At 38.5% G+C, this 13,049-nt stretch overlaps 1 protein-coding gene across 2 annotated transcripts in view; it reads left to right on the plus strand.

Moving 5' to 3' along the window:
- zdhhc2.L (zinc finger DHHC-type containing 2 L homeolog) overlaps window positions 1-11,893 on the plus strand; it is a 60,373-nt gene extending 48,480 nt beyond the window's left edge. The window contains exons 9-13 of one of the 2 annotated variants that reach the window (XM_018244652.2): window positions 768-894; window positions 2,326-2,418; window positions 7,893-8,005; window positions 9,899-9,970; window positions 11,375-11,893. In XM_018244652.2, coding sequence (XP_018100141.1) covers window positions 768-894; window positions 2,326-2,418; window positions 7,893-8,005; window positions 9,899-9,939 — 374 coding nt within the window. In that variant the 3' untranslated portion in view covers window positions 9,940-9,970; window positions 11,375-11,893. 2 annotated transcript variants of the gene reach the window in all.
- Window positions 11,894-13,049: the final 1,156 nt, after the last annotated feature.

The raw sequence follows: 13,049 nt of genomic DNA on the forward strand, positions 1-13,049 counted from the left end.
CTCTTCGTTATCCATCATTATTGCTGTAAAAACAGCAGGTAGTAGAAAAATGATTCAAAGAAGAGGGAGCTGGCAGGGGTGAGGAAGCACTGAGGGCCGAATCAGACACTAAGGGGTTATTTATCAAAGGTCAAATTTTAGAGGTTTGCAAGGCTTTTTATACCTCGAATGAACTCACAACTCAAATGTTTTCCGATTTTAAGAAAAAACTCGAATGGAAAAACTGGAATCCGTGAATTCAAGGTGAACAACCCAAAAACTCAAATTAAATGAGTTTTCTGCAGGACAAAACTCTAATTGCTCAATAGAGTTTTTGAACAAAACCCACCGAAAATACATTTTCAAATGATTCAAGGGACTGCTGCCACTGACTTCTACGTGACCGTGACAGGTTTTAGCTGGAGTATTTTGGCATTTGAGCTACTTCCATCTTCAAGATATAAAAATTTAGTTTTTATTTTAACCCAAAAATTTGAGTTTGACTGAAAAATACCTTTAGAAAACTCAAATTTTTCAGGTTAAATACAACTCGCCCTCTAATAGATTTGCAGTTTCAGTGTATATTTATGAAACATGTCTTATTCCCAGAGTTTGAAAGGGCCATAAAATGATTTGGCCATAACTGTAACCAGCAGCTGCTGTTCCCACCCCCCCACCCCAAAAAAAATTCTAAATGATGTCAAATGTTTGTGTACATGTGTCTTTATGCAATAACTGCATCCCAAGATACAATATCAAGGCACCTGCGTGTGTTCTTCTTTCACTAGAGGCTTTCAGAGCTCCAGTATTCAGGCATGGAACAGATAAGAATGGCTTTAGTCTTGGCTTTAGCAAAAACCTACGCCAGGTATTTGGGGATGAACAGAAGTATTGGTTGCTGCCTGTATTTACAAGGTGAGTTACATACTTTCCAGAAATGTTTTAGCTAGGAATATGCACATTGGCATAAAGAAAACCACACCATGTTGAATTTCTAACATAATTGAAGGTATCAGCTTATAAAGTTACCCATGTAAAATACTATTTAAATGTTTTAATAACTTTGCTAAAAAAAGAGCTTAGGTCAGCATCCCTTATGGTCTGCCTCCATAGTGTCTCTGCTTGAACATGACCCTCAATATACACCTGACTTTAACATTGTATAATAAATATGACTATATGTTTTGCAGCTAAAGGGACACCATCAAGTCGGGTACCCTTCATTTGAACTAAATGTATTCATATGTATTCAAAGAACCTATATTGTAATGAGAAATTAGATAATGTAGCACTAATTTACAGAAACAGTAACAACCAGGGGGGCAGGGAGTGGTTGTATAATGGATCTAATTATCTGCCTCGAAAGGACCAAACATGGAGTAGCTTCAGTTTCCTTGTTTGGCCAGGTGTCTATCACATGATCCTATTTTGGCCCAAGAATTTTGTCATCAACCAGCTTGGGTTATTTGCCTAGCCTGCTGATTGCTCTGAAATTAGTCTGATATAGGGATCTTTTTAACTTCTGTACTCCCTCATTCAGTCAAGAAATGTGAAGTAAAGTGTCCATAGCTAAACAAAATAGGGATGCACCGAATCCAGGATTTGGTTCAGGATTTGGCCTTTTTCAGCAGGATTCGGATTCGAATCCCTCTGCCTGGCCGAACCGAATCCTAATTTACATATGCAAATTAGGGACGGGGAGGAAAAATCGTGAATCCCGAACTGAATCCGGGATTCGGCCGAATCCTTCTGCCCGGCCAAACTGAATCCTAATTTGCATATGCAAATGAGGGACGGGGAGGGAAATCGCGTGACTTTTTGCATATGCAAATTAGGGTTCGGATTTGGTTTGGTATTCGGCCGAATCCAAAATAGTGGATTCGGGGGTCCGCCGAATCCAAAATAGTTACTGCAAATGTTCTGACAGCAGGTAAATAACCGATAAGTGTAATAATTAATGTGAGAATAATAGATACCTTATTGCATTGTCACAATAAGTGGCGCTGTCATATGCTGGCCGAAGGATGCTGGTAGTGGCTGCATCAGACTTCATATTATTATTGTACTGTAACAAATTGTTCACGAGATTACTTCATTGTACTGTATCCTGAGTCAGTCACCTCATATATATATATATATATATATATATATATATATATATATATATATATATATATATATATATATACATATTAATGCTTGTACAAAGGCAGTTTTCCTGTGATGTACTTTACCCAATCCAGAATGTTGTGTTAACATTGTGTATTAATGCAGTTCATATTTTTGTCAGGATATATCTTTATATTATCTGTAAAATCTGTAAATGATTTAAATGTTCAATTGCAGTCTGGGTGATGGTTGCTCCTTCCCCACGTGTCTTGTCAACCAGGATCCTGAGCAGGCATCCACACCAACTGGTGCTAACACAGCAACAAAAAGGTAATACATATAAAAACATCTCTCTGCTTTTATATATACTGTGGTGATTTCTATTGATTATATGAGAGAGAATATTCTGATGATGTGATAAACCATTCTGATATCTGATTTAGGAGTAACATATGATCACTAGAGAACCTGACATTGTTCTACAAACCATAAGGGCTTTAGCACACGGGCAGATTCGGGGAGATTTAGTCGGTGGTGACTAATCGCCTCTTCTTCGGGGCGACAATCTCCCCGAACTGCCTTCCGCCTGCTAAAATGAAAAATCGCATGCGGCAATACACTTGCGGAGCTTCGATTTCCAAAGTTGCCCAAAGTTTTCTCGTGGGGCAACTTCGGAAATCAAAGCGCCGCGGCTGCATTTTTATATTAGCAGTCAGAAGGCAGGGGGAAGACAGTTCGGGGAGATTGTCCCCCCCGAAGAAGAGGCGATTTGTCGCCAGGTGACTAAATCTCCCAGAATCTGCCCGTGTGCTTAAGCCCTAAAATGTAGTAAATGGTATTATTGTGATGGGCTTTAGGAGGGAAATTGTCCTGCCTTGAAGCGTACCTGGGTCTGCTTCCACTAGTAGATTTCCTGTTACCCTATCTGGACAGTCCCTCTCATCCTATAGGCTTAGAACAGCTAAGTCAATATTAGAGAATTGAAAAGAAACATATGCTGAGAGAGGGATAGTGAAGATAAACTTGATTATTTCAGAAACGGTAAAGAATTTTTAATTGATTATATTTTGCTGACACCTATATTAAAATTTCATTTTGCTATACTTCCCCCTTTATTTACTTGTACTGCTCCGTGTGCATGACATGGCTGTTTATACTTACTGTCATATACAAGGAGCAAACTATGGGGTATGCCTCCTGGGGGGTGGGCAAAGCTTTGTTTATTAAGTGGGGTGAATGCATTCTCTAGCCTTCGTCAGAAGCTCATCCCCATTTGCTGTCACGCTGCTTCCCTGCACTATTCCACAACCAGCCGCAGGCCTTCTAACTACTCTTTCCCCATCTGTCCCAATAATGTTAGTTGTACACCAGGTCTAGAGTGGTGTCAAACAACTGTGTCATTTAAGGCATGACATTCATTCACACAGGACTACAACTGAGCTTTGCATACACACTATTTAATTGCACCAACATTATATTAGGGATGCACCGAATCCAGGATTGGTTCGGGATTCGGCCGAATCCTTCTGCCCGGCCGAACCGAATCCTAATTTGCATAATGTCAGTTAGGGGCGGGGAGGCAAATCACATGACTTTTTGACACAAAGCAAGGAAGTAAAAAATGTTTTCCCCTTCCCACCCCTAATTTGCATATGTAAATTAGGGGCAGGGAGGCAAATCACATGACTTTTTGACGCAAAGCAAGGAAGTAAAAAATGTTTTCCCCTTCCCACCCCTAATTTGCATATGCAAATTAGGGTTCGGCATTCGGCCGAATTTTTCGCAAAGGATTCGGGGGTTCGGCCGAATCCAAAAAAGTAGATTCGGTGCATCTCTACATTATATGCTCCTAAACATTGTCATTAGAAGTTAATTTTGATTTATTGCCTTATAGTTACAATATTAGTGTACTCTTAAAGAAGAGGGAGCTGGCAGGGGTGAGGAAGCACTGAGGGCCCAATGAGACTCTATGGGGGTTATTTATCAAAGGTCAAATAAAACCTTGAATCAAACTCAATTTTCTGATTTAAGAAAAAGCACGAATGGAAAAAAATGGAATCCGTGATTATTCAAGGTATACAACCCGAAACTCGAATGAATCTAGTATTCCACAGGAAAAAACTTGAATTGCTCAAATTAATTGTGTTTTTGAGCAAAACCCACTGAAAAAACTCAAACATCATGAAGACTATTAACATCTTCAAGTGGTTCAAGGGACCTCTGCCATTGACTTCTACTGTACATGACCTCGACATGTTTTAGCTGGAGTATTTTCGGATTCGAGCTATTTCCACCTTCAGGGTATAATAAATCGCGAAAAATTCAAGGTTTTTTTTATAAAACCCCCAAAAATTTCGTTTTTTTTTTAACCCAAACATTTGAGTTTTGACTGTAAAATACCCTTGAAAACTTGAATATGATTTATTGCTTTATGTTTCTAATATTGGTGCCACTCTCTGGTCCTTATGTAACTGGACCATAAATCAGTCTTGATGAGACTGGAAAGCCCTCAATTAAAATGTCTTTTATTGTAGAACAGGACAATAAGAGCAGTGTGTCATGCCTGGGTCTATGTAGGCCCACATCTCTACACTAAAGAATATTTTCATTTACCTTTTAGCCATTTGCAGTCTGGCTGCACCTTTTGTAAAGTTGTAAGTAAGGATTAGTCTGAGCCTCCTAGCATGTAGTGATTAGACATGTCGATATGGTGCATAGGCTAATGCAAAGCAACAATGCATATCCCCGTATAAACCAAAGCTCTGGTCATGTCTGCATAGCAATAACTTGCTTTTAAACTGTATTTCAGTTCCTAAGCACTTCACTAATGGAAAATAGCTCTGGGTTGCAATTATTCTAACATCTATGAATCTTGTTACCTTGATCAACAAAGCTTTAACTGCACCGTGAGTTGCGGCTGCTGGGAATAGGGAATGTAGGGCAAATGAGGCTAATTGCTGTTTCAAGAGCATTGCAAAAAACAGAGTTTTCTGCCTTAAAGCAACACTGTCTTCTTAGCGTAGTGTTTTTCATTTGGCTCTTATTCTCAGTAATGGTTAACAGGGCCCATAATGGGGTTCTTGGGATTCTTCTCATCTTAAAGAACCAGTAACATCCATATATATATTTGTTAGTATAAAACGAAAAAAAAACACAAGGCCAAATTAAACTTTTAAATCACTATGTCTTAAGAAATAACTTACCGAAACTCCTCCTGCGCTCCTCTTCAGGAAAGGTGATCCAGCAATCCATCGTGCAGCACTCGATTTTTCCTCCCTGCTTTCCTTATAGGAGATAGCCAGGGAGGAGAAATCGAGCGGCGCATGATGGATCATTGCATTTTCTGAAGAGGAACTTCGGTAAGTTATTTCTTAATAAAGACTTAATGATTTAAAAGTTTCATTTGTCTTTGTGGGTTTTTTTTCACTCTATATTTAAAAAAAAATGATGTTACTGAATCTTTATGGGTTGATATGAAATTGACATTAACCAGTGTCTGGTTCGGGAAACCAGAAAAATCAGAGCTCCAAACTGCCTGCCATTACCCTTAACAGATAAGTAAATCCATAAATATATCATTTTTAGAATTATTTTTAAAATGTGATGTAGAAATGGGATTATTAAAGCGAGGATCCGTTTTAAGGAAAACATTTCAATAAATCTGAAACTTTCTTAATGTAATTAGAGGGAATTCGCACTAGCTCATTATCCCTTAAATCAGTTTGCAACAGCATTTGCCTAAATTGTAACTTCATGCTTTAATTCATGTGAAGAAAGTTACTGCATTGGGGCTGGACATGATATATGTTTTTGCCTAATTCTATAGGATTTGTTAGTAATTCCCATTGTCCCATGCCCACATCTGGGTTAAATTAGTCACAATTCTTTTTTTTTTTTTTTTAATCACTTAGGAGGCCTAAATCTACATTGAGGTATAGTATACAAAATAAATCTCGTGTCTAAGTAGAAAGCTATTCAGTGTCGACATGTGACCACCGCCTAAAAGGCAGCAGATGACATTTAACCATTTTAACCTACTTACAGCTAAAATGCAGTTAAGTCAGTCATGACCTGAATTCCAGCCTCTCCAACAATCCTCCCCTTGTTAACTACAGCTGACTCGAAATTTACAAACTAGATGAAAGGCCAAAATAAAACACAGTGAAATATTTTATATACTACAGGTATGGGACAAGTTATCCAGAATGCTCGGGACCTGGGGATTTCCAGATAATTCATACCTTAAGTCTACTAGAAAATCATGTAAATATGTAATAGGCTGGTTTTGCTTCCAATAAGGATTAATTGTATCTCAGTTTGGAGCAAGTACAAGGTACTGTTTTATTATTACAGAGAAAAGGGAAATCATTTTTAAAAATTTGGATTATTTGGATAAAATGGAGTCTATAGGAGACGAGCTTTCTGGATAATAGGTTTCTGGATAACGTATCCCATACCTGTACTGCTAAAAAACATTACACTGAACTCCACCCATCAGTAAAAAAGTGAGTAAAGGTACACAGTTTGATTTGCAGTAGCCTTATAGTGATAACCCGTGTGCCAATGAGTGGGACCCCTGTACAGTCATCAATATTTTCATGAAATATCTAGAAAAACTTAATGTAACTAGGGCCATATTTCTTCTATACAGGCACTTAAGGGTCCATGTAGGCAAATAATGTTAAAGAGGAACTCCACACAAACATAACTTAAGCTTTTTTTAAACATTTCAAGCAAAAATATGCAGACTTTTCATGATTTTTAATGATTTGGAACAGTTTCCTAAGCCTAGCCCTTTCTCTCCTGCTGATCTGTCTGACTACTTTGCTGAGCTGGCTGACTACTTTGCTGAGCTGGCTGACTACTGTTACTTTGTATCAACAGCCATCTGTCCTCAGCCTGCATCCTCCAAACCCCACAATTCCATGCACTTGTGATTTCAATAAGTAAAGGAAGATCACAGTGCAATGCATTGTGGGTTATGTAGTTCCTGCATGCTGTCTGTAAGCTGTTGAGTAGATGTTACAATTTGTAACATCAGTGTTTTAGTCCCTTCTTCCCTGCCAGGATTTCAAATGATGCAGAAAGAGAAGAACTGTTACACAGCTGGATTTCAGCATAGAAAATGGCATTTATTCATACTTTTTGAAGAAACAGGTAAATGTGTTGGGTATATTAGGGATTTCTTTATGTGGGCCACTTTATCCAGGGTCGGACTGGGGGGCCCAGGACCCAACGAGACTAATGTCCAGGGACCCCCTGCCTCCCTACTATGACGCGTTGGTGCCACGCGCATGCATGAAGGCTGAATGAATCGGTGCTGCGCAGCGCCTTAAAATATAGTTGTTTTTCCCCCGAATCTGATCGGGAGAGGGGACTGGCCCGGCGGGACACTGACTTTATCAAATTTTTTTTGGAAACCAGAGTTCCCCTTTAAATTATCAGTGGACCAAAGAAGATCAGGTACCACTTTCTTTCACAATCGGCGCATTTCAGACCTGTGCAAGCTCCAGTAGGGGAAGGGGTGTGTGGAAGTCCAGTGTCTAGGCCAGCGTCAGACCTTGACCATAACATGATGGTTTTAGCATCAATGATATTTATTATAGCATGGTAGTTTTGAAGGTGTAAGAAGTTTCTGAACATTACTTCATATGGTTCTTTTGAACAATGGCTTCTTGTGCCCCCCCCCCTTATATAAAGCCTAGTGTTACGGAGAATTGCTTATTATTCACCTTTGCTCCAGTCTTGGCTACTGAACAAAAACAATGATGATTAACGAAATATATATAATATGTTTTTTTCAGTATTGAAAACAATCCTTTCCCAGCAAAACCACTGCGCGAATCTCAGAGCCACCTTCTTACAGATTCCCAGTCGTGGAATGAGAATAATGGCAACAGTGAAAAAGGAAAACTTGGTAAGATCTAGAACAATTTCAATACAATATTATGTAACCGTATATCCATTTGTGAAACCTTTCCTTGTTCCTTATGATAAAAATATTCCAGATGAGAGATTTTTCTTTTTAAAGCTGGACACACGGCACAATTGTTGGGCTATCCAATCAGAATGCTAATAGAATTATCAGTTGGATCATTACAGAAGGGTGGCCCTATCTACTTACTAGTCAGCAGTGTGGGTCATGGGACAACAGTGGTTTCTATATTGGGCTATTTGTCACAGATTTTGACCTTCCAGACAGATTGCAGTTTAGATATAGATATATAGATATATATATATATATATCAGCTAGTGCATGGATTATTGTAAACGGCGTTCCATTGTTTAGGCTATAAAATACCCTTTAGAACATGGGCAACTTTCCAGAACACTCTGAGATAAACCTTTGCATATAAGGGACACTAGTGGTAATAACCAAGTAGTAACAATTTATTGAAAAATCTGGGCAAATATTATTATTATACAATTCACTATAAGAACTACTCAGTGTCACCCATAGCAGTCATTGGGCACACTCTCATGATGACTAGTGGCCATTCTGCCCTCATACTTAAGACTGGATGACTAAGTTGCTGGATATCACACAGGAATTTGTCCTGCTCACACTTCATTGGACTGCCTTCTAATTAGAGATGCACCAAATCCAGGATTCGGTTCGGGATTCTGCGAATACTTCTGCCTGGCCGCACTGAATCCGAATTTGCATATGCAAATTAGGGTCAGGGAGGGAACTCACGTGACAAGGAAGTAAAATCTTTCCCCTTCCTAATTTCCATATGCAAATTCGGTTCGGGATTCGGCCGAATCTTTTGTGAAGGATTCGAGGGGTTCGGCCGAATCCAAAATCGTGGATTCGGTGCATCCCTACTTCTTATATATCTCTCTGTTCTTGCTCCTGAGTGTCTCAGTGCAGGATCTATCCCTAGTACTGTCTATCCTAATTCTCAAGGTGATATAAGCTGACCATAAATAGAAAGATCCACTCGTTAGGCGAGATTGTTAAATGAGTGGATCATTTCCTAGATATGCCCACCTTTAGCATACGACTGGATCATAGGGCAAATGATAGGATCATAATGATGGCTATATAGGCCATCAGACGAGATAATGCATTCCTCATTCTGACGCAATTCTCAGCCCGATGTTGGTCAGGCAGACCTATGAGAGGTCCCCCATATACAGGCAGAAAAACTGCTGGTCTGAATGGCTTCAATCTGCCCCTGTATGAGCACCTTTAGGCTTTACTGTGGTCTTTTGCCTTAAATTTTTTGTTCACCTTTAAATTAACCTTTAGTATGGTGCAGAGAGTGATATTCTGAGAAAATTTGCAATTGGTTTTTATTTTTTACTATTTGTGGTTTTTGAGTTATTCAGCTTTTTATTCAACAGCTCTCCAGTTTGCCATGTCAGCCATCTGGTTGCTAGGGTCCAAATGACCCTAGCGACCATGCATTGATTCAAATGAGAGACTGGAATATAAATAGAAGAGGACCTGAATAGAAAGATGAGTAAATAAAAGTATCAATAACAATACATTTGCAGCCTTACGGAGCATTTGTTTTTTAGATGGGGTCAGTGACCCCTATTTGAAAGCTGGCAAGAGTCGGCAAATAATTTAAAAACTTAAACAAATAAATAATGAAGACCAGTTGAAAAGTTGCTTAGAATTGGCCATTTTCTAACATTCTAACAGGTAACTTAAAGGTGAACCACCCCTTTAAGAGACACAGCAAAGCTCCACACCCAAAGAAATGGAGGCTACGAAGCCTAGTTCCCCTTGTGTCCTCTGAAGTTTCCTATTTGACATTACATTTACTAATATACGACTTTGCTTGTTTGTTCCCAGCAGGTATGAGCAACCCAGGATTAACAATTGAAAATGAAACTTAGATCTTCAGAAAAGCTGGAGACGGTGTACAAAGTAAGTTTTATTGCATTCACATTTCTGTCATTCTGTTGTCACCTAATTATAACTGGAGAATTCCATTGCACTGTTATAAGGGTCAGATTGCAGCCTGTATATGTACTGAGTGATTCTATAAATGATCTATAATAATAAGTGCACCCCAGATGGGACTGTATGACAGAATTTCACACTTCTGGAGGGGTTTATTTTTTTCTTTACAATTAAAGAGGTGCACAGCCTTCTACCACCTGCTTTGCCCACCAGTCGGGAATGTAAACCGCATTATACTATACATGTCCCTACCAGATGGATACATCTCCTCGACAGATCACTCTCTCTGCAGTCACTGCTTCTTTATCACCCTGAATATCACCCTTAAAGGATCAATAACATCAAAAAAAATGTTTTGAAAAATCCGTTGGTATACATCAAAAAAAAAAAACACTAAGACAAATCAAACATTCAAATCGCAAAGTCTTTATTAAGAAATAACTTACTGAAACACTGCTTGCGCTCCTCTTCAGAAAGCAATCCATCGTGCGGTGCTCGATTTCTCCTCACTGCCTTCTTTATAGGAGATAGCCAGGGAGGAGAAATCGAGAGCCACATGATGGATCGCCGCTGTGTCGCCTTTTCTGAAGAGGAGCATAAGCGGAGTTTCGGTAAGTTATTTCTCAATAAAGACTTTTGAAAGTTTAAATTGTTTTAGTGGTTTTTTTCAATGTTTTCTAGCAAATTTTGTAAAAAAAAAAATGTTGATGTTACTGGTCCTTTAAGGCAGAATGAAAGCTACCGAAGCAGTTTAATGCCAATAGATTAGCCACAATAGTGCTATATTTATTCTGCAGAATGCTTTACCATATCTGAATAAACAGCTCTAGAAGCTCTCTGTTTGTTTAGGATAGCAGCTGCCATATTAGCTTGGCGTGACATCACTTTCTTCCTGAGTCTCTCCCTGCTCACTCATAGCTCTGGGCTCAGATTACAGCAGGGAGGAGGGCTAAGGGAAGGGGAGAAAGGAGCAAACTGAGCATGCTCATACCGGGGGCAAGGAGGTTTAAGCTGAAAACAGGAAGTCTGGTACAGAAGCCCATGAGTACACAATAGAAGGAAAGAAATGTGGTGTTTCTTTTAACAGAGGACTCAGAGCAGCATTACTTTGAGGGTTTACTGGTATGTTTAGGTGGACCTTTCTGATAAGGCTTACTTAATTTTAACCTTTCCTTCTCCTTTAATTGTAATGAAAACAATACAATTCCCAATAAAGGTGCTGCTGTGAGGTGCAAATTCCTTGTATGGCTCTTCATTTGGCTTCTGCTGCAAAGTTTCAATAGTCAGAAAGAGTAAAGTGGTTTCCATTCCCTTTCTATAAAAGCAGCGCTGATCTTTATTCATTACTCTGTTCAATCCCTTGTGCAGGTCTGAGAGCAAGCTGTTCATGTCGGCAAGAAGTCACGCTCCCATTGGCTAGCTTTACATTCGTGATAAGGTGGATGTGATCACAGCAAATGATAACAGCACCTGAATGGCTCGCTCCATCCCCCCCGCTTCAAACATGGCAACAGCTTCCTGGCACTCTGCTATTATACTAACAGGGAAATGGGAAGAAGCAAAAGAAAAATTAAAAACACAAACTCCATAGTGGAAGTGTGGGCTAATGAGGAAGCAGTCGTTGTAGTACTTACTTGGAAGTCGTACCTGTGTTGTATGCAATGTAAGACTGTATTCTGACTGTGTTTATGATACTATAGCACAAACCACTTCAATGTGATTCCTGATTCCTCCAATGTGAGGCCAAATCCTTCTATTTCTTCAATCTAACGGCAGTGTATTTTGTACTGTGGGAGTAACAGTATATCCTATTTAATGGGGCCAAAATAAATATCATTGATGGTCATACACTTCATTAAATAACAGAAAATAAATGGAATAAATCAACTCAAAGAATGTTATTTGCACAAAGGGGGTACTATGGGATGAAACACTACAAGGCTATTTCATTGCAGTGCTAACAGCAAAGGTGTTCCTTTCATCCATCTGGATTTTCTAATGTTATTGATTTATCCTGTAAAATCCTGTAAAAATTCATGGTTGGAATCTAGCACTTTTGCCAACATCAGAAGCATTATTTTGGCACAGTTCTGGAATGCCCTCTGTCCTTTATAGGTGCCGCATACTTCTCAAAAATAAACTCTGCTATTTATTAAAGTCCGAATGGCAAAAACGCAAAAAATTATAGTTTTTTTTTTTACTATAAAATCCAAATTTCTAGTAAAAAAACAAACCGATTTTTTTTAGGGATTTATTATACACTCAGTATGGAAAAAGTCTAAATCCAAAAATCCGGCATCTCAGACCTGCCAAGGTTGTATATAATCAATGGGAGAAGTCCTGAAGATATCTTGATCTTCGCTGGGTTTCGTGCAATAATAATACGAACATTTCATGGTTTTCAGGCAAAAATCCGGTAAAAATCCTACAATTTGAATTTTCTCTGTAATAATAAAACAGTAGCTTGTACTTGATCCAAACTAAGATATAATTAATCCTTATTGGAAGCAAAACCAGCCTACTGGGTTTATTTAATATATAAATGTTTTTTTAGTAGACTTCAGGTATGGAGATCCAAATTACTTTATCCATCCTGAGCATTCTGGATAATAGATCCCATATCTGTATAGAAAAATAACATTTATTGCATTGTTTATATGGTCACATCTGCCGATGACTTAAATATTTTGAATGAGCAACCACTCATTCAGGTTCAGAGTATATTAAATAATTGGGCTTCTGTATGAATACACATATACAGTATGTATTGGATGTTACTAGTCCTGTAAAGAAAATTAAGGGGGTTGTTTATCAAAGGTTGAGTTAAGTTTTCAAAGGTAGTTTAGCTAAAAATTCTATTTTTTTTTCTGGATAAAAAAAAACAAACAAATTTTTCGTGATTTATTATGCCCGAAGCTGCAAAAAACTCAAATCTGAAAATACTCCAGCTAAAACCTGTTGAGGTTTTCCCCCCAATTGCATTCATTTAAGTTTTTTCCATTCAAGTTTTTTCATAAATAAACAAACATTCGAGTTGTGAGTT

The sequence above is a fragment of the Xenopus laevis genome, chromosome 1L, assembly GCF_017654675.1.
Source record: "Xenopus laevis strain J_2021 chromosome 1L, Xenopus_laevis_v10.1, whole genome shotgun sequence".
NCBI lineage: Eukaryota > Metazoa > Chordata > Amphibia > Anura > Pipidae > Xenopus > Xenopus laevis.